At 39.9% G+C, this 22,317-nt stretch overlaps 2 protein-coding genes across 3 annotated transcripts; one reads left to right on the plus strand and one right to left on the minus strand.

Annotated features, from left to right (window-relative positions):
- Window positions 1-173: 173 nt before the first annotated feature.
- hnrnpk (heterogeneous nuclear ribonucleoprotein K) lies at window positions 174-13,693 on the minus strand. Its single transcript, XM_044026971.1, has 17 exons — window positions 13,629-13,693; window positions 12,689-12,762; window positions 12,408-12,565; window positions 11,505-11,602; window positions 11,299-11,355; window positions 10,316-10,359; window positions 8,697-8,769; window positions 8,401-8,514; window positions 8,035-8,163; window positions 7,414-7,742; window positions 6,872-6,919; window positions 5,324-5,363; window positions 4,524-4,539; window positions 4,120-4,152; window positions 3,893-3,957; window positions 2,171-2,340; window positions 174-1,071 (listed from the first exon to the last, which is right to left on the minus strand). The coding sequence occupies exons 3-17, from the start codon at window positions 12,460-12,462 to the stop codon at window positions 1,041-1,043; spliced, it is 1,302 nt and encodes a 433-aa protein (XP_043882906.1). The 5' UTR covers window positions 12,463-12,565; window positions 12,689-12,762; window positions 13,629-13,693; the 3' UTR covers window positions 174-1,040.
- A 1-nt stretch (window position 13,694) lies between these two features.
- rmi1 (RMI1, RecQ mediated genome instability 1, homolog (S. cerevisiae)) lies at window positions 13,695-21,445 on the plus strand. Of its 2 annotated transcripts, none has more exons than XM_044026969.1 (9): window positions 13,695-14,067; window positions 14,173-14,769; window positions 15,795-15,905; window positions 16,980-17,129; window positions 17,996-18,066; window positions 18,179-18,302; window positions 18,484-18,595; window positions 19,164-19,338; window positions 19,470-21,445. In XM_044026969.1, exons 2-9 carry the CDS (start codon window positions 14,608-14,610, stop codon window positions 20,698-20,700), a joined length of 2,136 nt encoding a protein of 711 aa, XP_043882904.1. In that variant the 5' UTR covers window positions 13,695-14,067; window positions 14,173-14,607; the 3' UTR covers window positions 20,701-21,445. The 2 variants fall into 2 exon arrangements, with proteins under 2 accessions (XP_043882904.1, XP_043882905.1); XM_044026970.1 differs by having other exon boundaries at window positions 13,695-13,878.
- Window positions 21,446-22,317: the final 872 nt, after the last annotated feature.

A 22,317-nucleotide genomic window follows, 5' to 3' on the forward strand; every position in this document is an offset into this window, starting at 1 on the left:
CAAACCAGACAATGTGTTCATGTTAGTGATTTTACAGTAATAGAAAGTACGTTTGTGAGCCCAAATGTTTCTGTCTCTTATGTGCAGGTTAAAAAAAGCTTCATGTCACCAAAACAATCCGGCAAAATTCATCCCAAACAGAAAACTGATCCAACTGCAAAAACTCAACCCTGTTTCAGTAAAAAGTGGCATCTTTATTCATTTTACAATTTCAGAGAGTGAAGTCTACAGCACGGAGCGCAAACAAGCACAGAGCACAGGGAATTTGAGGGGGGACAAAAGAGTTGAGTTCCGTATAATTTGTATATTAATCATTCCGAGCTACACAAGTCCACTTGTGAGGAAGTCTCAACCAACTTGAATATTTTAAATCACACAACTATGAATGATATTTTTAAAAAAAAGAAATTTGTCACTGTCCTGTAACTGTTGTGTACAAGTATCTCAAATTAAACATCCCAAAATCCATTCATAAGGATAAAATTTACACATCTCATCAGAAAGAAGAAAAAAAAACTATTAATGGTTCAATGTGAAAACAAATGTAGTTTACATTCTGAAAGTTGCACAGAGTGGTAATATGGTACAACTGTGTGTAAAGGGGCCTATATAAAAAACAGACAAACCCAAACGTGCCAACATACACACTCACCCACAGGACAGACTTGAACCAGAGACACGAACACGTAAGACGTCATAAAAAACAAGACCATCGAAAAATAAAGGTTGCTTATTTTTGTCTATCAAGAGATTAAGAATATTTTTGACAGATGTGAGTATAAAAAAAAGGATCTGACAAACTAATGGGCTACTAAAAATGCAGAACACCTACATTTTATATGCACAGGAATGTTGGGACATTTCGTCAGAAAAACAAAAATTACAAAATATTAAACTAAAAAAAAAGGAAAGAAAAAAAACACAAAACACAAAACAAAAGACATCCATGAACCAGAATAATAGTCTGATGTGACAGACAGGGGCAGATAGTTTACAGGTAAGGGGCAATCTGGGTCTGCTTCAATCTGAGTCTCCTGGATTTACACCATATGACCAGAGAACTGCTTCACACTGAAATACAAAGAGCAAAAAATAAATAAAAACAAACGAGGGACAATTGTAATTATCAAGTCAATGATGGTGTAAATACAAAGCTGTAGAAGGAATAATGGAGGAGGCCACGGTGAAATAATCACGTAAAGATGGGCAGAGAAGAAGAAGGGTGACATAAGTGGTTGAAGGTAAACAAGGACGATGAAGAGGAAGAAGAGGGAGGAGAGAGAGAGAGGTGTGGTTAGCCCTTTTGCCCAAGCAGGAGCAGAACACTGAAGGGGGAGGAGAGAAGCAAAGAGGGAGGCAGGGTTAGTTACCATGGCAACACTACACTACTGATGAGACAGCAGCGGCAGGTCAAAAGATGTTTTAGCATTCAGGCTAAGCTCTAATATCATCAACATGGAAGTAGTATATATTATACGTGCTTACTGGTTGCCAAGGGAGACAGAAGAGGAGGAGCCTATGCTATTTGGCAGACTGTGATTTGTTGTCGGTTGATCTAACTAAAAACAACAAAATCACTAGTCTTCCACACAGCAGCAGCCAGGGGAAGAATCAATCCACTCCCTGCTTGACAGTGAAATGGCTTAGATGGAAAGTAGACTTTTGTCTTCATCATATTCAGTTGAAAAATGCTAATTTTATTGTCCTTTTAAGTGTTATACAAGAACTATACACTATGTTTGTCTACCCCATCACAGCCATTTCATGTAAGAGGAAGGTTTGGAACAAGTTTCAAGTGGCATGGGGAAGAAAGGAAGGGGTTAGTTAAGAGAAAAATCAGCAGGCAGCAGAAATGTTTAACCTAACAGATGAGTTAATTGTATTAGGATGTGGTCTAACAAAGTCTACTGTTCAGTCCATCTATGCTTGTGAAGTTGTCAGTTAAAAATTAAAAAAAGACAGCATGTAAATTTTATCTGCAGTTCTTTTAGTCTGCATGAGTTGTAAAAACTTCAATTTTAAGATGGGTTGCACCAAACCTTTTACTTTTTATGCAACAGATGTAAACCCAGAGGTTTTAATAGGCTTTCATATGACAAAGTAAAAACCTTGTTCAGCAACAACTACAAAAATGAATCAAGAACTTCGATGGGTATGTGTGTGAACATGCCTGTTCTGTAGAAGGAACTGGGCATTCTGAATCTGATCCTGCGTGCCAGAAATGGTGATGATTCGGTCCTCGGAACCTTCCAGGGGCTCATCGATTTTGATGGAGGCGCTGGACTCATGGCGGATCTGTTTGATCCGCTGACCTCCCTTACCAATAATAGACCCAGCCAGCTGTTGATGGAGGAGAGAATGAGACAAAGCTGAAGATGATCCCACTGATCAAATGCTTTTTCAATGTTTATGCACTGCCTCGTGTGGTTAGATATCCGAAAACATAATTTTCAGTATTAAGTATTTGAAGATTTACTCTTTCCAAAAGTTGCAAAAGGCTTCATGAGCTGAAATGGAGGCTGCATGAGTTTAAGGGGGCATTCACACCAGCCATTATGAACTGAACCCTAGTTTGTTTGCTTGGAAAGTCCAGTCGCTTCAAGTGACCCAAATGCAGGAAGCGGACTACAATGTAGTGCCTTTGGGGCAAACAACAAAAACATATGCACATCTAGAACGACAGCCGGAATAAATGGCTGAGTCCATTGTTGCAACGTATATGTGTGGCATAAACATAATGCCGGTTTTGATGCAGCTCCATGCTTTGCTCTTTTGTGGCACAAACAGAAGTTGCCCTGCATTAACCAATAGATGAGCAAGTTTTCTTATTCATTGTTAGTCTCTCAGACTATTAGGTGTGAAAACAACCTTAAGAACTGAAGGTGAAGCTTTTCATTCAGAATTAAGCAGCTGTAGATTCCTTTGTAAATCAAAGCAGGCCATGTTAATTAATTTACCACAATTAAAATGTCACTTAATTATGAGAATTTAAGAAACACAGTGATTTAAGTTGACCTTCCGTTTTCTTGTACACTCACACACGGGGATGCAAGCCCGCTTATGTCACCATCTCTGTGCACCAATAACATATATATAATTGCCTCCATATGTTATGTTTATGGACATGTTTATGTCCGTCCATTTGTGAGCAGGAAAACACTAGTAATTAGTAAGCTTGACACTAGTAACTAACAGACCAACTCTAAAGAAATTTTCTTTTGATGGAGGATGCATCATACACGTGTAGAGCCCTAGGTGTATGAAAAGAAGCAGAGAGCTCATGTTCTGCAGGTCAGGTCTGTTTGGGTGGTTGATTGACGCACGGTGTGGACCGAGTCTCATAACAGGTCAGGTGAGTATCATGCATCACTGAAGTGTGTTAGCATTCTCAAAAGGCTTAAGCATAATCTTTCCATGATCATCTTGGAAAAGCTTAGTCACCCCATCCTCCATACTGCTGTTATATTATATCTGTAATATTAAAAATCTCTATATTTACATCTTGTGCCCTCAGTTTACACAGAAGCTAAAGGGTCAGCTAATTTGGCATTACTTTTAGGCAGAATTAAGATTAACTTTAAATATCTGTGTATCTGAGAGAAAAACAGAGGTTTATTATTGTATTACAATGTTTACTGATTCAACTAAAATGTCAATATTTTTTGGTAATTAGAGTTTAAGACAACAATAACTGTGTTAACGTGTGAATACATGTAACAATTATATGGACGATAACATGGGTCTGCACACCTGGTATGTAGAACTTCACTTTTCACTTTCTGGTCCTACAGACCACTCAAGGCATTTAAAACGTAAGATCACAATAATGCAGTGTTGCAGTCTGAATCTATGTCAGGGAAGTTTATAGGTTAGGGTGCTGTCATTTACTCACATCTTTGGGGATCGTCACTTGTGTGGTGACGACAGGCCCTCCCATGTCACTATAGGAGCCACGTCCTGTTGATGCCAAGGAGGAAAAGGAGAAGACATACAGATGAGCAGTGAAAAACAGAAAAACTACGAGTGGCGCATCAAAAACCAATACTTTGCTGCCCACATTGCCATTACACTTGGTTCAGCAAATATTTTTGATCATTCATATCATGTGTCAAAACTTACCTGAATGGTAGTTATCCCAGGAGGAACTGTTATCTAAAATAGAAGCAAAAGACAACACTGACAAGTTATTTTTTTTTTTTTTAAATAATCAAAGAACAAAACAAAAATTTGACATGTTCGAAAGTTCCTTTAGAAGATTTAATACAAAACATCGTCTTTAACAGACCTAGTTTAAACTCTTTTAGTTTCAGGAAAAAGCACAATGTTCCAATAATATTAGCTGAAATATTCCCTCAGTTTGCCAATATAAAGATAATTTTATCTATAAACATAACATTCTCGCGAAATCATTGACACTGCAGGTTGACAGAGGGTTGGCCCCTTTGAGGCCTATTCTTTAAGCCACAGAAACAGTAAAAAAGAAACAGAAAAAGTAACATAAAAAGGTAAGGTTGAGCACATACCATAGCTTCCTCCACTCTGTAAAAAAACAGAAACACAGACATGTTACGTTCAGTGCGGCCGATTCCTTTCATTTTCCTACAGATCCTAGACGAATGGATGGTGGGTTGGAAGTGTGACGGTACAGATCATGCACCAGCCTCATCCATGGAGTAGACAAAACTAAAAGCCACCCAGTTTTCATCCATAAGCTAGACTCCACCTCCTCCATCCCCCTTTCCCGTCTCTACTTGCATCTCCGTCAGCCCCCATTTTCACCTGCTATTCAGCGGCTGCTGTCACCAGGGCAACAGGCAATTCAAAAAGCTGTTGCCGAGCAACAGCAGGCAGTATCCTGCCAGCTCTCAGGGAGGGAGAGAGAGTGCGAGGTAGAGAGACCTTCCAGTCTGTCAACAAAGCGTTATTATTGCCTAGCAACCAACTATGGCTACCCCCACCCCCAACATCCTCCCAGTCTTTGCAGGAAACACAGGCTGACCATGAAAAGTACACAGTAAGAGGGCAATTATAGCTGATTATTATGGGGTGTCTCCGGCTGTGGTGATTATGGTCATTTGGTGGGATGGCTTATGCCATGCCAAATCTGGCTTGAATGCATAGCCTGGCCTCAGATGAGAGTGTGCGATGTGCACATGAATGACAATCTTGTTTGTATTTTCAATAAACTACCATTATCATGTCGACACAAAAAAACAATCACAGCATATGACATAGAGCTAGAACAAAACCCTGTGCTAATCTGCTGCTGTTCAAAAAGAAGCTAGTACGAAAAGGTGCATGCATGCAGCAAAGGGTCACTAACCATGCTATCGCTATAGCGATCCGGTCTGCTCCTTCTGTCACTAGTGACGTAACAGCCACGCAGGAAGGTAGATCGTTGAGAAGCAGAGATGAAGAGAGAGAAAGATGTGGGTGGGGAGGGAGAGAAACAAAATTTTGTTTAGAGAAAAAAATGCTTGGCAATGTTCCAAAGAAAATTTCTGGTCTAGGTCAAACTGCACACACATGCTGAGCAAGATTACAGTATAAACACATTTCCTCTCAGCCATCTTCCCACACAGTAACAGGAACAGCTCTGACAGTGTTATGGTGAGAGGAGTGACAGGTGGTGGTGGTGATGATCAGAGCCAAGGACTGCTGCTTTCCCCCCCTCAAAACTGAGTTCACAAGATGGAATTAGCTTAGGAAATTGTGGTTTACATGGTATTCTTACTGTTCCTAAGGAAATGATAGACATGTCGATGTCATATCACTTATGACATTGTAACACTGCTGTACTAACCATACTAATTGAGAAATACACATATGTCTTAAAGGCCAAAGACATGTCGTCAGACATCAGGCCTAACATCAGTTTGATTTATTTTATTTTCACTTTGCACATGGACAGCAAACTAAGGCTGGGTCATGCAATATGATTTTGTGACTTACACAGATTCATTCTTAAGAAATCATTTTAAAAGCCTGGGAAGATAGCTGAGACCACATGACAGGTCACACATCTATCATTTCCTTCTTTCAAAGGGCAAGATGAAAATGTCAAAAGGGCAAACAGGTGCTACAGTGGCCACAAGGGCTCAACTCATGATGGTGGAAAATATTTTCATAATTCTCATTCTGTTCTTAAATTATGGCACTGAATGATTTTTGGCCCATTTTACATTTGTGATCTCATAATTACAGCATGTAGATTTTCGCATTATGGACAACAATGTGTTTTGTCAGGTCACCGTGACCTTTGACCACCAAAATGTAATTAGCTAGCCCAAGTGAGTATACATTTGAAGAAATTCCTTCAAGGGAGGTTCCCGATACAATTTGAGAATATGTTGCCAATACAAAGGGCATAATCACCTATTTAATTGATCTGGATGGATTATCAAAACAGAAAAGAGAAGGCCATAAAACATTATTGTAGCTATGAACACACTCTGAATAAGTTGTAAATAGATATCTGCAAAGCAGATAAGTAATTAGTATCAAGGATTAGGGATGTGATAGGAGGGAAAAGGTTGCAGGGAAGTCTATCATAAGCTACAAGGAGGAGTGAATTAGCAGCCACATCCGAAAAACTGCAAAAGTAGTGTAGAAAGGAAATATAATATATGTAGGGATACCTCAACATACATAACTTGCACACACTTTCAACATGAGTAAATTATTGATTCCTGTCAAAGATGTCAAGGGTAAAAAATGATAGCCTAGAGGAAGAACAATTTAGGTACCAATAATTTATCATGACAGAGGAGTTATACTGTGAGAAGTAATAGTAAATAACATATCTAAATGTCAAAGTATCCCTGTTGAGATAAGTTAGGTAGGTTAAAACAGGTTTGGGACAGAAACTTACGTTGACCTTTCATCTGAGCCACGGTACGAGTCATAGTAACGATCATCTCTGTGGGCAAGATGGAAATGGGAAAGAGACACACAAACACACCCAGACACACAATGATGAGCACATACAATTAATGGAATGATAACCATGAAAACAAATCATTTCTAGGAGGGTGCTGCATAGTTACATACTGGACTACATTTATACCAACCAGAATGTAAAAATTCTAATAAATGTATTAGAATATGCAAAGAATCTCACTTAAGGGAAAATATGCAACTGAAGAGTCATAAAGCTTTACATATGCACAGCTTTGTACATACACTTCAAACTCAATAGGTTAACTGAAGTAGTAGGACTCAACTTCAAAAACATAAGCAGGAACTTGCAGTAACTTAGCAGTAGTATTCAGTAAAACAAATAACATTTACAATATACTCATTGTAATTTTTATCAAACTAAATCAATGATTTATGACAGGAGAAATGTTTGTGCATGAAATAAAAAGCAAAGCAGCAGGGCAACATTGAAGCGTAGTACACTGTCAATCTCACCCTCCTCTGTGTGGGTGTCCCATGGACATATTGCGTCCACGACTACTCCCCCTGCTGACTCGACTCGGGTGGGGTGGAGGGCCGCGACGGGGGCTCATTTCATCATAATCCCGGCGAGAAGGTGGCATGGGTCCACGTACCCCTCTGCTAGAGGACATTCTATCAAACCCATGGTCTCCACCACTGGACCTTCCACCGCGCATGGGGAACCCTCCCATAAGTCTACGGCCACTACCCCTCTCTTCAAACATCATGGTGAATCCACCATATTCATACGTTTCATCATAGAAGTTGGGGTCGTAGGGTTGTGCACGGCCCTTAATAGGAGCCTGAAAAAGGAGAGAATATATTTGCTCTTAGGGGTTTTTACATTATTTATAAGAACACAAGTGTGCAAAGAATTAAATGTGCATTTACTAGCAACAAGGTTATTCCTGCATATTAAAAAAAGCTCAGGGGCATTAACTATTTTGACCCATGTGCAATGGTTAAAATTATCTGGTGCAAGCCATTTACCACTTTGAGTATTGTACCCAGGCATGTTTAGTATTTTCAGTCAATTTTAAGTCACAAATATTAGATTCACATAAAGGCCTCCACAACACTATGAAAGACGCTTACTTCAGCGATGAGCTCCAGCATAGTCTTGATGCACTCCACCACTCTTTCCGTTTTACCACCAACCAGCACAACACGGTCTGTCGACTGAGGACAGCACTCCTGGAACAGCTTGATGCTGGTTTTTGTGTTCTAGAAACAGTCACAAGAACACATGAGCAGGCACAGAAAATGTGAAAGACGAAAGCAACCGCAGAAAATAAAAAAGCCTAGTATATAACAAATCACAATTTGACCCAGGAGAATAACAATTCAATAGAAGTCTACATAAAGGCATTTAATTTCCTTGCAGTGCTATGTGAGAACAAGCTCAAATTCAATCACACAAGTTCAATTGCAAATAAAACCCAATTCCTTTTATCAACATACCTCCCGGAGCTCCTTGATCTTGGCTCCCTTCACCCCAATGATTGAGCCAGCAAGGCTCTGGTGGATTAGCAGGCGCAACTCACAGTCAAAATCCATACCATTGTACTGCTGGTACTGAGGGGGAAATTAACATGTTAATTCTACTACATTTTATTTCTCTGAAAAATAATAATCTAAGAAATTTCAAGCAACAGTATTGGCACAGGTTTTGAAAAAAAAATCAGTTTAGCTCATTAAAAATGACAAAGACATAGCTTAATGCCAATGAAAGAAGAAACAGGAAGCCATGTTCACACCTCTTCCAGTGTTGGGATAATCTTCAGCAGGATTTCTCCAACTGTCTCGATGTCGGCACTGATGCTCAGGATGCTTCATATTTCACCCACCAATGACAGGGAAGAGCCACACAAAAAGGGTGGGGGTGGGTGCCAACAAGGCATACCAGGAAGAAGGAAACAACATTCAGATCAGAGAATTTATGACATCCCTTTTGCCATTGATAAAACAAAGAAACCCCATTTGGTCAACTCTGGCCTGAGACTAACAAATCTAAATAAATTGCTGCAGTCAGGTTTTTACATTCAATTGCTAGGTAAAAGGTAAATATCATTGCTGTAACTAGAAAAAATCTGGCACCCAAACAAAACAATAAAAAGAAAACATGTTTCTCCAGAGAAAGAAAGAGAGAAAATTACAAGGAACCCAAACAAAAGCAACTGCTATTGGTGACCAGTGAAGGGGCAACACAGGGGAGGTGACATCTGAAAAGCCCAGGCAGAAACTGGCACCAATAGTGCCAAAAGAGAACTTTCCGAACCTAAAGCATTTTTTGATGGATGCAGACTACAAACACAGACTACAGAAACTCAAAAATAAGGTTCTAAAAACAATTTGAATGATTGGAGATGATGGAATGAATGAACCCTCTTTTATTTTTATTATTTGCTTATGGTCAATATGGCCAAAAATATTAGCAATAACATTTTGTTGTTTGCATCCACCCAGCGACGTAACAAAATTTAATAAATGAATTTACTGATCAAGAGAACTTAAGCACAGTTGTACATGGAAGCAGAATGGCGACGGCTGAGGAAGACTGGCAGATTACACCATAAAAATGAAGTTTGCCACCACTTGAGTTGATGATTTTTGAGGGGACTGAAGAGCAGACAAACATAAAACCCCAAAAAAATGCAGAGGTGGGGAGAAGAGATATAATCAGTACTTTCAATAGCTCTAGCTGATAAAACAAGTTCAGATGAAAGAGGAGGGAGAAAAGGACACACACACACACACACACACACACACACACACACACACACACACACACACACACACACACACACACACACACACACACACACACACACACACACACACACACACACACACACACACCTTGCTTGCCTTATGTGCTTCAGAATGGAACAACAATCTGAGTATGTCGATACAATGAGGACATCACAAGGAAAGAATGGAATGGTTTGAGAAGTAGGCTTATGAGACTAAACAAACAAAACACCGGTTAATCCACTCTGAAGGGTATGGGGTTGAAAATGTTAAAGATGAAGGGAAAAGACAACCAGGAAATCCATTAAAAATGATATAATGCATAGATTGCTGCAAAGATTTAAAAAGACAGTGGCAAAGAGTGGAAAAATCCTGACAACACCACCCTATGTTTCTATGTCGATGCGACTTTAAGAACTGCATATAAAAGGATGATTTTCACAGGCTCAACAGGAAGATTTGGACATTAACGCATTTAAACATTTTGACTTCAGGCTACAACACTGAGGACAGGTAGGTTAAAATACAATGACTTGACAGAGGCAGGATGATTATTTATTATTCATTTCTTCTTTTTTGTTTGACCTGTAGTCAGGCAGTGAGAGGGAGGAGCTTTGGGACATACCGCTCAGGCCCACTGCTGTCTGGGACTGACACACTGGCATTGTACTGGGCGTGGCATGGGCAGGGGCCAGGGCCATTCGAGCACAGATGTCAATCAAGTAAGGCGCCCATTTAGGGACAGGGCACGATTATGGGCAGGGCCAACCAGGGTGTCAGGTGGGCGGGCGCAGGAGGGGCCATCCAGAACATGGGCAACAGAGGAGGAAGTGGGCAAAAAGTCAACAGTAAAATAATAAACAAGGGAGAGGGAAGAGGAATACATTTTTAATATACAGGCTCTACACTGTTCAAATGTGAATTTTAATTTGTTTCTCTCAGAGATTAGTTTGTCAAAGAGAGAACAGGAGAAAATGTGACATTGGAAATGGGTAATGGCATAATAAAAACATGAAGAGTTTAAACTTGGGGAATAGACCAGAGACAATGAGAAAGGGGGAGGGAGAACAAAATGTGGAGGGCTAGAGAAAGTGGCACACTATCAAGTAAGACCTGGCCAGGTTTTCTTAACTATAATAAAAAAATATTTTTGCTGCAGGTGAACTCTGACACTGCATTGTGCCATTAAATTTAACTTAAAAGAGAATCAGTGTTGCCACAACAGTACTGCTACAATAAATTATCATTATTGAGAAACAAATTGACATAAATTTGGACTTTCGTGCCAGGGTCAAGATTAGCTGAGGCCATCGCATGATGTTCATGACAAGAAAATCATGAAACCAACCCCAAGGGGCTGTTTAGATCATCTCATGAGCAGAAGGCTAATATCAACACAGGCATCAGCTAACCACATCCCTCGTTTACATATAAGATGCCAAATACCCAAACAAATTGTAATCATTTATCACTGAGAGAGATTTGTTAAAAACAATACCTGTGACACTGTAAAGGCTGGGTAGGTTTGATGGACTTAGCGAGTGAAGGGTAACGTAAAAAAAACAAAACCAAAATAAAAACTCCTTGTATAAAAATATGTGTACTCACGTCTGTACGCAGGGCTTTGATGTTTTTGCCACCCTTTCCAATTACTGCTCCTGCATTCTGTGGATAAAGAGAATACTTATAAAAACAGAACATGCTTGAGACAGGCAAGACGAGAGAATATACAACTAATGTCAGGATATGCAATGACTTTATAAATAATCACAGAGGTTCAACATGATGTATTAATGAAAGAGAAGCTGATTTACTTTGCTCTGCAGGAGGATGCGAAGCTCAACCATCTCCTCCGAGTTCCTGGAGCGCTTGAAGGATTTCTGCTCATCTGCCTCCTCAGCAGGGCGCTTACCTGACACAGGGAGATAAAAACACAATTTTCACCCTGCACACAGCCTTCCACAACAAAATATTAAACCAAAAAACAAAAGAACATTTTCAGGTTGTTTTCTGCAGCTAAATCTGCTGATATGTAGCTTTGCTCTGTGAACCGTAATTTATGCTCTTGACACCAAATCAGCCGCATAACAAAAAGGAGCCTTGTAACATTTGCGATGTATGCTAGAGTGAAAGGTTTCAGTTGTATCCATGTGCCGAGTTTACATTTAAGCTTCCTGACCTGTACCGTCACCTTGTATCTGCACCTGTATCCATATCTGTACTAATTTGTCTTTGTTTGGATAATTAATGGATTTGATGTTAGTGTTACGGTTGAGGAAGATATTTTTTGAATTTATTTTTACAGGGAGGACAATGTTGCAACAATCAAAACAGCAAAAGGGAGAAAATGTTTTGTTGACAGATGAAATGTCTACATGAAGGTAAATACCAACCGCACTGCGTGATAACATATAATATAATGATGTTCACAAGACAAATGCTTTTGTCGAGTTTTTCCCCCGTAACAATTGCTTTTACTAGACACAATAATTGACTTGGAAAAATATAAATTAGGCTCAACTGCTGCACAGACAATAGATATATACTTTTCTTACAAAAACAATAGAAAACGTTTTGTTTACGATAGATAACTTCTAAAATCAGGGCAGTAACTAATCACAAACAGCAAGCATATCATTGCTACCCATTCATTACATTTCACAGATTTATTCAACCAGTTATCATAACATTACCAAAAAATGTTGAGTTTGTTATACCGTTAGATTCATTGTTGCTAAATGATTCGTCGTGCTGTTCAATGTCTGTGTCCATGGTCTTCTTGGAGTAGAAGAGATGGGCTGGGCACCTCGGCACAGAGAACTGGCGACAGCAGATGTAGACAGGCACGAAGCTGGCCCCTGTGAGCTCTGGTAGTCTGACAGCATTGTTAGAAGGGAGAAGGATAAATTAGATAATACACACCGTGTCCTGGAGGTCCGGTTACTCAAAACCCCGAATTGAAAGGGTGATTAAAAACTGGTTGGAAAACGGCACTCACCGATATTTATTATAAGGACAAGGGCGTGTTGGTAGGCGGTACTAAACACGCAAGAACCAAACAGCTGCTTCGACCTGCGGGGAAGGGGAGAGGCTGCATAAAACACTGAAACACAACATGCAAAAACTGAGAGGCAGCCGAGTTAGAAGCGCACTGTGTATAACATTGTTGCATGTCTACGGAGGTGTTACATACATTTAAATGTTCGCTAAAATAATGAATTAAAGTGGGCACCTTTGTAGAAAACAATATACACAATATATGAATATAAATTCACCATTTGTTACACTGGCATTCAATTGTGTCGGTATAAAGGAAGTACATGTACGACTGCTGGTATCAGTGGTATCGGGAAGCACCAACCAAAGCAACATTACTTACGTAACACAGCTGTCACGGACAAAGAACAGGGTGACTGCTCAGATTCCAGCTAGGTGCAGCGTAATGCGTATTTAAATAAAGTAGTCGTATCTATACCGATATGTAACAGGCTTCACATTATGCTAACTCAACCCGGAATGTGCTAGGTGCTAGCTACCTAAAAGCTAAGTCGCTCGGAGGTAACTGCGTTAGCGATAACATATTTATTTTAATCACACTGCCAAATGACGACCGGACTTATAATGTAATATTTGACCGGAAAACACTAAAACACGCCACATTTATGAAGCGAGTGTAAACCGTGTCCGATCGATTCATACAAAGAACGGATTTAGTCAAGTTAGCTAGCAGCGAGCTAATTTCGCCATGTTGCCATAATTTCGGTTGAGCACAAGTTGAGCTAGCCAGGCCGACTAATTAGCCAACAGTGTATCAAACACACACTACGTCACAAAATACCATGAAAGACACGGCTATTTTTGGTAACACTCGTACAACTTTGCTGCATTATACGTATTGTTGCTCACAAAAGTAAGAATAATATCGTCAATACACAAACCTGCGGTGCGAGACCTTGCTCTTCCACTTTCTTCTCTACCGAACATGGAATGTTCAAGTGGCGATGAACTGGGCTGATTGGTTGAGCGGGAAGCAAATCAAAGGAGCGAGAGTCACAATTGGCTAGTGCAGATGTCAATCACAAGTGCGGGCGTATTCAAAGCGACAGCACGGCATCCCTTTCCGCCTACTTGACTTGTGTTGAATCTATAACAGTTACGCCGGATATTCGAGTTATTCCCGTTTTTAAGGTAGGATCTCGTCAACTGTTGTTTTTGTAAGAATTCGTAGAGGCATTAATATTAGTATTCACAACTCAAAATCGGATCTATAAACGTATATCGTCATATCCGGATGCAGTCACCTGGGTTAGTCCAACTTTGGCGCCTTGGCTGCTTCTTCAGTCCAGTCATGTCAAAGGCTCTCTCTGTGCTTCGCTGGTAACTGTTATTACAATTCTCACTTCAACATAAGCTTTTTGACCCGTTTTTTATATTTCTTCACGCCTGCACTAATCTCACCGTCTTTCCCTCTGTGCTCCACAGTTTCCAGACGTGACCCTCTGCAGTGACACGGGGCTTAGCCTTGCTCGTATACTCACAGGAAAGAAACGGAAGCAGTTCTGTGGGTTCTCTATTAAGCTGTCAAGTGGGTTCTGTGGTCCAGAGAGAAGACCCCTCAGCACGGTGTCCCTTCGTAAACACTCATAAGATTACATTGTGCTGTGCATTGTATTAAATGAAATGCAGCATTTCTGGACCACTTCTTGGGAGAGATCTGACAATTATTGTGCCGCCACAGTTAAGGTTTTATTTGCTTACATTTCAGTCGTAAAGAAGCCCATTTTAAAACTTAAAACATTATAGATATAAATGCAATTCAATATTTAATAGCTGGAGTCAGAAACAAACGGTTTTGGTTGGAGCTCCTTAAAAATAAGCACTGACTAGAGGCAATAGGTGGGTTCCTGAAAATAGAGGATGGCCCCTGTGATCCAGACAGTGGTGTGTGCCACCCAAGCCTGGCTGCAGACCTCCTGGCATGTCCAGGTGCCCTATGCCTGGCTGGAAGCCTGTGTGGAGTGGCTACAAGAAGAGGCAGGTGGGCCAGGTCGTCTGTCACAGCAGCAAATTAACCAACAGGTAGGCACTTTAAAGTCAATTTACCTCTTTGGGTGATTTTGTTTTTAGGTCAAACCAGTCTTCGGAGTAACACTGACTGTCACAGACTGTGGTTTTGGTATTCATTTTTTGAAGCCTTGCCTTTTTCCAGGCTGTCAAAAAAGAGCACATGGGCACATTTGGATGACTGAGGAAATAAAAATTAAAATAAAATACACCTCCAGATTTGACGCATTCGTCTTTCTATTGCTATGTGTTGGTAGCAGGGCAAAAAATGTTCAGTTTATGTCAGATCATTTGGTGGTGAAGTCATGTAGGGTGCGGTTTTTTTTTTTTGTCTATTGACGCATTTTAGTGCACCACAGTGTAGCTAAAATATAACATAATATTATGTTGTGAATAAATTGATGCACATAAACATGTTCATATCACTCTCGTGAGTCATTATGCTTGCTTACTAAATCATTTCTTTGAAGATGTGACCCAGAGCTAAGCAGGGGAAGTGATCTGTTCACACTGTAATGCATGACTTATTCATATAAACAAATGTCCATTACATTTAAACCACTGTCACATTAGTTCACATATTTCTGATTGAGCCAATCATCAGCTCTGCACAACCACCCTGTTTCTCAGTATAGTATATATATGGTGACACGGAGTGAGGCATTTTACCTTCACCACTGACTGAGGGAAGGCAGAAGCAAAACAGCTACACTATTGCATTGAGATGGAAGCAAACTTATCCCCATTTCTCTCAAATATGAATGGGGTGGAACAAACATTGTTTCTCTGAAACATGAGTGAGATTATGAGATGCGGTTGGAATATAGGTAGATAAAAAGTCTGGGTGGGTAGCAACTCTATTCGTGTTTTGGTTACAGAAGTTACACACCAGAGCTTTAGAGAAACGGGGTTTTTAGTGTTTCATATATTGATACATGACATGTAACTTTGTAATGAGTGTCATGGTAGAAAATGAACTTGCTGTGAAGGACAGCATTGCTAATGGCTTAAAACATCACATGCTTTACTGTGTTTTGTAGGCTCTGGACCAGTGGTTGCTGACAGATCTGAGGGACCTGGATTGTCCTGTTCTCCCTGAAAGACTTGCTGAAGCACTTAAGACTAAACTCAGCGGCACTTTCTGTGTTCAGGTACAGGCTTAATAAAAAAATAAAATAAAATGAATATATATATATATATGTGTATATATATGTATATGTATATATATATATATATATATGTGTATGTATGTATGTATGTATGTATGTATGTATGTGTGTGTATATATATGTATATATATATGTATGTGTATATATGTGTATATATACATATATATGTATATATACACATATATGTGTATATATACATATATGTATGTATATATACATATATATGTGTGTGTGTGTGTATATATATATATATACTGTATATACATATATATATATATATATATATATATATATATATATATATATATATATATATACATATATACATATATATTTGGTTTATTTGTGCACATTGACCTGAGATCAGTTGGAAATTATTAGCTTGTTTAAAGAAGCACCAAACTCACTTTTGTTATCAGCCGTGAAGGACAATATCTACACCTTCACCAAAACACAGGCAAGAGAGAAGAGAAAAAACAGTTCACATGTAACTAAAACAAATTGAGTGACAATAAAATACACAGAGTGGTATTGCATTTGCATAATGGTGCCATCATTTTATAATATTTTAATTGCATATTTTTGTAGTATGGGTTTTATAAATCTCATATATTTTTACTACTGTCATATTTGGTGTGTTTTCTTTGAAAAACACAAATAAGTAAATTATTTACAAAATAGGCAAATTATCAGTTTAAAAAAAAAAGAAGCTATTATAGCAAAGTTATGGGTGTTGAGCAGTTCATGGAAAAGACATGACTGAAGGGCTGTCAGAAGCCATGTTATTACAAAGCACCCCTGGATTCCAGTTTTTCTTTAGACAGAAAATATAAAAACTCAGCTGGAGACCCTGAGCCAGAGTACTTTAATTAAAATGTTCTGAACATACAATGATGGGAGCCACAAGCTTCATGTTCCTCACTCCAGTACAACTAGCAACTCAAATACGGAACGGTACAACTAGGATTTTGCACTAAGAGTTTTAACAATTTTTTTTAAATTAATTAAGTTAATTTGTGGTGGAATATTGCTATTAAATGTCCTGCTCTGTTTCAGGTTGACTCATTTCTGGACATCAGTCAGCCTGCATATGGGCAGCTACAGAAATGGAAGGGCACAGACTGCGGCAACGATGATGTGTCCGCAGTCACGCAGACCACCCAGAGGCCTTGGGAAGCCAGACCAACACGTATGCTACTGCTGCAGGTGAGAGGCGTTCATGAAAAAAAGTTGTGACGGAGACAGCTTGATATTATAATGTTTTGTCTCAAAACAAGTACAGTTGCCCAAAGGTATTTGTTTGTGTGCGTTTGAACTCGGTAATGTAACATTGTAGGGTTTTTTTTCTCTTTCAACAAGTAACTAAACATTCCCTTTTGCGGTGGAGAACACCTTTAAAAATGTTGATCGTGTTCGTCAAACCCGGAAATGATGATGTTCTCAAATGTCTTGTTTTGTCCACAAACCAAAATGATTGACTTTTAATGATTTTTGTTATCTAGAGCAAAGAAATTAATAAACTACTCACATTTAAGAAGATTAAACAGTCAGAAATCTTGTTTTAATCATGAAAAAAGCTTCAAACCGATTAATCAATTATCAAAATAGTTGTCGATTCATTTAGTAATCGATTAATTGCTTCAGCTCTACTCTATACAATTCTACTCTGTTTTGTTGGGTAGAATAATGAAGACTTGAATGAAGAGTCAACAGGTACAAGCATATGAGAATATATGAAAAAGCAAATTGCTGTAATATGGGGTGCAGCATTACACTTGTTGCCGCTCTAAGGTTTCTCAAGAATAGTGCTGTGCTGGTGTTGCTTAGAAACGGAGCATTTATAAAAAATTATTTCTTAGACCATTTTCAGCATTTCACAGTTTCAAGAGTCATGAGATGCAGTGCAGTACAGAAGTCGCTACCAAAGGCCGGCAATTTTACGGTGCCGGTACGATTGAACTACATTTAGAAAATAAGAGCGCAGCAATATTGTTGGACTTTGTTTGGTATGGTAATCCTATTTTTAGGAGCCTTTTATTGTGAAGTTGCTGGTCACATACTCTGTTGCTCAGATAACGGATGGAGTCCAGAGCTTGGAGGCCATGGAGTATCAGCCCATCCCTGCACTCAGCACAGCCCTCAGGTCAACAATTGCTATTAATTAGGAAAGTCAAGTTTGAGTTAATAAACATGCAGCTACTGTTCCAACACAAAACTAAATTAAACCTTTTCTTAAATGCTGGTGATTCTCTCAGGCCTGGCGCAAAGCTGCAGTTGCAGGGACAAATGGTTTGCAGACTTGGGATGCTGCTGTTGGGGCCTTCCAATATCAAAGTCCTGGGTGGTGAGGTGGAAGACCTAGTGGACAGGAATACACAGGTATTTGTATACTGTTTTTGTTTTCTGTTAAAAAGCTATATTTTGTTTTTACTAATTTTACCAGTTAAATTGTTACTGTTTTTAGCATGGACCAAAGGGCATCGATCCTGACTGTATGCAGTATACAGTACATCATACATTTATACAGAATAAATGGCATATGCCATTACTTCTCTGACAGGGCCGGGTACTGTCCCGTACACTTGGACTTGCTGAGGCGGAGGAGCAGCAGCAGCAGCAGCAGCAGCAGGAGGAAGAAGAGGAAGAAGAGGGACCACCAGCACCACAGCAAGGTATACAGACCAGTGCTAATGCGTTTATAAAGGTCCAGGTCCAACAGTAGCAGGTCAGAGGACGTTAGCTGAATAGGCAGTCCTTCAATGTGACACATGACTTATTTGTATTCAACAAAAAATCAAAAAAATGTGTTCCAGACCACTTCTGAAAATAGGAGTGAGTGGATCTCGATGTGTCTTGGGTGTGTTTGGTTGAAGTGGCGGTTGAAACAGCCTTCAGCTTAATAAGTGTTGACATGTTCAAACATCCTTCTCTTCTTGGTTGTTTTCTGAAAGCTTTGTAGAGCCTGTTAGATTATAAATTATTTTTATTGTTGTTATTATTAGATAATTAAGATTTGTCTTTTTCTCTTGTAAACAAGCTTGTACTGTGTCATGAACGTCCTTGAATTTGAGGTTTAAATTTTTTTGGCAACCCTGACCACACAAGCGCTCCTTTGTTTAAATAAGAAAATAATAAATAAAAATAAAAGTTTGTCCTTTTGGTAAAGGTAAATCAATATAAATCACATTTGTATGGCCATAACCACAGATATTTTCATGCTTCCTTTGGTTTTCTGTTTAGTTAACCCTGGTGAGGAAGACCTGGACCTTGATGATGCAGAGTTGTTGGCCAGTCTGGGCGCACAAGAGGAGGTGCAAAGGGTTCCGGTGGGTTCTGTTGGAGACAGTGGCTACGGGACACTGGGTGACATCTCCACTTCCTCTCTCAGGAGTGTTGTCTCCACAGCGTCATCCAGGTGGGTGATTTTAAAAAAAATAAAATAAAAAGAGAGAGATCACCATACATAAAATACACCAAGACAAAAGTGTAAAAGCTCTGTTAACTCAGTCCAATATTATTGTCTGTTTATTGTCGTCTGTCCTACAGAAGTGAAGCCGCCGCCCACTCGTACAGAAGTGGTTTGACCCACAGTAGCAGAGGTGGATTGCTCCAGGAGGATCCTGACCCCATTGACCTCCTACCATCTGACCAAGAGATTCAGGCAGAGGTCCAAGACCACAACATGGCAGAAGAAGACTTTCCTGATGAAGACTTCGACGATATTCCTTTTGATGAGTTGGACAGTGTGCTCTATCGGCAAACCACAAATGTTACCGCGGAAAGTGTCAGTCACAGAAACACCAGAACATCGGGGAATTCCGGCAGTTGCGACAGCGCCACAAAAGCCCAAACTTCACAGTTTGAGCGGCATGCGTCAAATTTCTCAGGGTTACGTTCTGGTTCTTGCAACTCCAGATCTGTCACACCGAACAGAGACCTTTTAGGCAGTGCTAAAGGAGCTCATGGGCAGTTAGCAGCCACAACTTCCACACTGTCCTTTTCCCCAACAGCTTCAGAGCCGTCACATGAACCACAACTCATAAGTGATGAGGAGACAGATTTTATGGATGAGGACATGGACTGCTTTCTTGAAGAGGTAGAAAACTTTGGTGTGCATCCTGGAGCGCAGGGGCTGAGGAGAGACATAGCGAACGCTACCAAAGCAGAGAGTTCAGGGCCCAGTTATGCACCTGATTCATCGAGATCTGTAAGAGATGGGGTTTCTATTAGCACAGGACACACAACACCTCATGAGCAAACTTCAAACAGTGCAGACCACAGCAAACTGTTTGCTAAAAAGGATACACAAAGTGACAGTACAGCTCCTGTTCTCACTCTGACCTCTCCACCTTTTACGTACTTGTGTCTCCTAGAGGACCTGAAGTCTAAGCCACACCCCCGCACCACAGAGATCTGTGTGAAAGCGTTCATCGTTACTCTTCTAGGGAAACTCATCAGCAAGAACAATGCTTGGAGTGTGTGTGCAACAATATCAGATGGAACCAGTTACATGGATGTGGAGCTGTCGGATAAGGTTTTGACGGACCTGCTTGGCTTCTCCGTGGCGGAGAAGGCGTCTCTGAAGCGTAACCCAGCCCGGAGGGGTGAGCTTGATGCAGGGATGCGGAGATGTCAGGAAGGCCTGGTGGACATGTGTTGTCTTATGACCATTGTGGTTGAACCCGAGGGTGGGAAAGCGGTTGTGACAAAGGCAGACCAGACCACTGAGAAAGTACTGCAGGAGCTGGAGATGAGGGCAAGAGCCAGGAGAAGATAAACACAGGAAAGGACTCTTGATTAAAGATGAAAAGTCGCAACCTTAATGGAATTAAATATAAGACGACACAGCAGCAGTGCCACAAAAGGTTTCCCCTCACACAAATTTGAAACAAAGGTATTTTTTTTAGGGTTGGAAATCAATCTGGCCATCTGCTTCAGATTTAGAGCAGAATGTGCGAACTGAATGTCTGCTGATCACCAAGCAGTGTGTTGCAATGCATCCCATCTGCTGTATGAGAATGTGACAGTCTGTTATTTGTCATCGGAGCGTTTCATTCATCTATTCAAAGAGCTATTTCCTGCCTGAACGCACTGCATCATTAACAAGCAGGATGGAACATTTGATCTATAGGATATGTCAATAATTGGCTATTCACATTTCAGTTTGGATATTTCAGAGCTGAGCGTCCAACGTGTAACATTTAAAACAGCCAAGACGAGTGTATATCATCTGAGATGAGAGCCGGAGGTGGAGGATACAAAATAATTCATTGTCTAATTGTTGTAATGAATTTCCAGCCTTTGACTTCATTCAGTACGTCCATTATTTTCCTTTCCACAGTGGTGGAAAGAAAGATAAAGGAGAGGCCATGGTGTTTGATTATTTCTGTTCATTATAGATCCTCTTTATTTTTATATGTGTGTATATACATGTACATATATATATATATATATGTTTAATGTGCACATGCATATGTGATGCTTTGCCTGTATTTACCTAATAAACTTTTTCCTGACGAGTTTATTATTTTCTTTCTTTCACGTTCCATGAGTACAGAAATGCATGTGGAGTAAGAGCTCGCTGTTAATTTTACCTTCCCAGCAGTTGATGAATAGCTGGACTGGTGCGCCGTGTTACATTTGGTTTGTAATGTTGTATTTTATTAAGTGCACCGTTGAAGTACATGGAACTTTTTTTAAAAGCACCTCTGCCATGTCTCCTGTGCCAGGGATATTATTTACCGCACAAGTGAATGTCTCATATTTAAAATGTGATGAAGAGATCTGCCCATATATGCGCCACAAGAAACGTAAAATAGTTAATGCTGCAAAATGTACGCACGCATTACACGTCTGTTTGCTCGTGCAGAAGGTTCATCGACATTTACCGCCTTATACTATTGTGTGGATTTCAATTCAGGTAGCTGGTCTGGGTTCATTAAAGCATAATCAGGTTGGAAATCTAAATCAGGACCCTGCTATGAATGTCAATAGCCTGTTATGTGCTAATGGGCCTGGATAAAATGGAGGGGTTAATGGAGAGAGGAAGAGAAGAGACCCATAAGAGGGGTACAGTTTGAATAAGTATTGGGTGATAGAGTAAATTAAACAAGGGGGGAGTGCTCTCCGTGGGAGTTGTTGCTACAGTCCAACCTCACCACCTACAGTGCAGACACACTTCATTAGGCTGACAGGTAGATAATGAGTGCCCAGTGTAGCAGAGTACATTTTACCTATGTTTTTACTTTTAATTAAATGTTTTATTTCAATTTCTGACAACGAGAGAGGTTTATGATTATGTAATCCAGCTGTATGTGATTTAATATAAAGCAATAAAAACACAAGAAGAGTTTGATTAACCCTTAGTGTGCTACAGGTGCACCCATGGTCATTT

Source organism: Solea senegalensis, linkage group LG5 (assembly GCF_019176455.1).
Source record: "Solea senegalensis isolate Sse05_10M linkage group LG5, IFAPA_SoseM_1, whole genome shotgun sequence".
In the NCBI taxonomy this organism is placed as follows: Eukaryota; Metazoa; Chordata; class Actinopteri; order Pleuronectiformes; family Soleidae; genus Solea; species Solea senegalensis.